Raw genomic sequence first — 3585 nt, forward strand, 5'->3', positions numbered from 1 at the left:
CTCCGGGCGCCCGGGCCGCGCGCGGCTGCTCCAAATCCCGGGGAAATGCCTGACTCATACAGGAGGAAGAGGAGGCGGCGAAGAGGCGCTGGGAAAGACGCCAACGGGGCTGGATGCAGTGCGGCCGCCCCTCCTCCCGCCGCGGCCCTGGCCCCGGCCCCGGCCCCTCCCTCCGGACTAGTTTCCGCGGCAAGTTCGGAGCGGGTGGCCGGTTCGGCGAGCCCTCCTGGGGTTCCTCTTCCTCTTCTTTCGGGGCTCGGGCCCGGGGGTCCGGGGCGCTGCCGGGCGCCGCGCCGCAGGGTGGGTACGCCCTGTCACCCTCGCGTTCCGTCTGCCGCCCCCTCTCGGATCCGAAGGGGCGAAAGGGAATCTCCGCGCGTTACTCCCCACCCCCAACCCACCTCGGGACCTGGAGGGAGGGGCGGCCCCACCCACCCGCTCCACCCGGATATTGGCCCGCCCGGCCTAAGGCGGGCACCGGCGCGGAGTCCCTGTCTCTGCCTTGCCCGCCGGGCCTGGCCAGACGCACGCACGCACGCGGTAACCTGGAAATGAGCCCTACGGGCAGAGCGAAGGACTAGGGCAGCAGTGTCCTCCGGGTTCTCCTGCATGCCTGGCAGGGGACAGGTGATCCTCACAGGTAAGCTTGCCCGGGAGTTAGGGTAAATGCTTCGTGGACACCGGGGAAGGGAATGGAGTGAGGCACGAGAACTCCAAGGTGCCTCCTTACATTGAGCGCCCTGGGAGCCTCACTTGCCTCACCCTAATCCCCACACTGAGGGGCCCATAAATCTGGCACGTCAGAGCTAGCGGTGTTACCATACAGCGCCAAGGACCGGGGAACCAGAGGGAAATCAACAGATATTTACAATCTGAGCGAAGTGTGTATTCTCTGTGGTCGCTGTAACTTCTTCCCTGCACCCCCACCCTAAGACACACTGAGCTGCAACTAGGTCTCTAAATCTAAAATCGTTGCTCGTTTGCAAAAGTAGATGAGATGCACTTTCTCCACCCCACTAATAATTTTTGTGAGTATAAATATCCAACGCAATCTGGAAGTTTCTAAAATTACCTAGAAAAACAGCTTTGAGGAGCTCAGGCACACACACACACACACACACACACACACAGAAGAAAACAAAAACAAAGGGCGATAGATTGATAGGCAATCCTTGTCCAGAGGATCTACAAACCCATAAAGCAGATAAATAATTCAACAGTTAAGTGGAATAGAGTGAGCTCTCCTGTGGGCATTTCCCCAAGCCTGACCCTTTTCTAGCTTCAGATTCTTCCAGAAAGCTTTCAAAGGTGGTTTACCTCTAAAAATTTTCATGGAGAAGCTTCTGAGGCTGATGAGAAGGGGTTGTGCCCTGAATAAATTACAATGCCAGGTGCCTATACAGACAGGAAGGAAGGAAGGTAAAAGGAAGTAACAGAAAGAAAGAAGGAAAAAGGAACAGAAGGAAAGAAAACAGAAAGAAAAGGAGCACCTAGGTGGCTAAGTTGGTTAAGCCTTGGACTCTTGATTCCTGCTCAGGTCATGATCTCACAGTTGGTGGCTTCGATCCCCATGTCAAGCACTGTGCTGACATCGTGGAGCCTGCTTGGGATTCTCTCTCTCCCTCTCTCTGCCCCTCCCTCACTCATGCTCTTTCTCAAACTAAATAAATAAACTTAAAAAAATAAAAATAAGATCCCCAGAGAGATTGCATGGTAGAAAAGACTGGCTCTGAGCCAGACAGAGCTGAGTTGGAATCTATGACCTTGTCTTTTAGCCTTAGTTTTGTCACCTGCAAAATGGAACCAAATGGTAATGATGGCTATCATGGGATTGTTTATTTGTTCAAAATATTTATCACATCTTCCTATGAGAGCACCCTCCCTCCACATTGACCTCAGGCTTGGCCATGGGACCACTTTGGCCAGGAGGCACCTGGGTGGCTCAGTTGGTTAAGTGTGCAACTTTGGCTCAGGTCATGATCTCCCGGTTCATGGATTCGAGACCTGCATCGGGCTCTGTGCTGACAGCTAGCTCAGAGCCTGGAGCTTGTCTTCAGATTCTGTGTCTCCCTGTCTCTCTGACCCTCCCCTGCTTGTGCGCTCTCTCTCTCTTTCTCAAGAAAAATAAAAAAGAGCCCATCATGTGGTTCAATCATCTTTCTCTTTTCCTTCTACCAGGCCAGTAGCATGTCCCAGATAAAGGATCCCCTTCAGTTTGGGTCCTGGAAGTGAGAAGACACGTAGAATTCAACCCAGCCAAAGCCAGTTAGCATTGGCCATGTCACATGCACAAAATGCTTGTTATAAACCACTGAGGTTTCAGGAAGCAGTTTCACCACAGCATAACCTTGCCTAAGCCACCGATATACTTTTCGGTCTGTGAGTGTCCCTGAAGCCCCTCACTGCTGTTGAGGACTGAGAAGATGGGCATGTCCTGACCTTAAATGTCAGTCTTCACGTGCCAGAATGACGCCTCTGTCTGTGGGAGACTGCCACCCTAACTTCCTGCTGACAGGGCAGTGCTGCCATCACCGCTCCCTGCCGGCTGACCTGTGACCGGGATGAACTGGGGAGGACAGCTGGAGCAGGGCGGTCTGAGCTGAAGGAAACGGTCCAGGCCAGCGCGGGAGTCTGGTCCGGGCTGCTGTAACCAAGCATCACAGCCAGGTGCTTTATCAGCAACAAAGTTCTCACAGTTCTGGAGGCTGGAAGTCCAAGAGCAAGGTGAAGGCATGGCCAGTTCCCAGCGAGAACTCTGCAGGGCCCCAGATTTATTGTATTGTCACACGGAGGAGGGGCCCTGTGGGGGGCTCTGTTAGAGGAGATCCAATCCATTGCTTTGGGCATAAGAATTTCAACATAGAATCTGGGGAGAAACAAAACATTCAAACCATAGCAAGCAGGATGGGCCAAGAGCAAGGCAGCTGTGTGGGATCAGAAATGGCCAAGGGGGGCGGGGGGCACCTGGGTGGCTCAGTCCTTTAAGCATCCAACTTCGGCTCAGGTCAGGATCTCATGGTTCATGAGTTTGAGCCCCATGGAGGGCTCTATGTTGACCGCTCAGAGCCTGGAGGCGGCTTTGGATTCTGTGTCTCCCTCTCTGCCCCTCCCCCACTCAAGCTCTGTCTATTTGTCTCTCTCTCTCTCTCTCAAAAATAAATTTTAAAAGCATTAAAAAGAAAAAAAAAAAAAAGAAATGGCCAAGGAGGGAAGTCAGTAGCAAGGAGGGAAGCTGACATTCTGAAGCTCCTCCCTCCCAGCAGCCCTCTTCCCTGCGCTCACCCTGGAGCACTGAGGTCAGAGTCCCTTCTTCTAGAAGGCTTTCCTTTACCCTCGTGCAGCGAGTAGGGAAAAGATGCTTGCAGAATTCTCTTTGGAGAGGAAAGTCTTCATATTCGAACAAAACAATTGGAAACAAAAGACAATAAATTGGCACAAGTACTCAGAATGTATGTTAAAAAATATTGCAAACCATCTATATCCAATATAAGGGCCTATTACTTTACCCAAATGACATAAATCATTAAGAAAAATAAAAACACAGATAGAATGACCGGAAATCTAACAGCTATTTGGGAAGCCATA

The 3585-nt window shown here is 52.1% G+C and overlaps 1 protein-coding gene across 1 annotated transcript in view; it reads right to left on the bottom strand.

The window, feature by feature from the left end:
- The window catches only part of OSBPL10 (oxysterol binding protein like 10), a 298037-nt gene extending 297426 nt beyond the window's left edge, over window positions 1-611 (bottom strand). The window contains exons 1-2 of the mRNA XM_029938776.1: window positions 436-611; window positions 24-341 (exon numbers count right to left, since the gene is read on the bottom strand). Of these exons, the coding sequence (XP_029794636.1) occupies window positions 24-341; window positions 436-611 (494 nt within the window). The remainder of the gene's footprint in view (window positions 1-23; window positions 342-435) is intronic.
- Between the last annotated feature and the right edge of the window lie 2974 nt (window positions 612-3585).

This window comes from Suricata suricatta, chromosome 5, assembly GCF_006229205.1.
Source record: "Suricata suricatta isolate VVHF042 chromosome 5, meerkat_22Aug2017_6uvM2_HiC, whole genome shotgun sequence".
NCBI lineage: Eukaryota > Metazoa > Chordata > Mammalia > Carnivora > Herpestidae > Suricata > Suricata suricatta.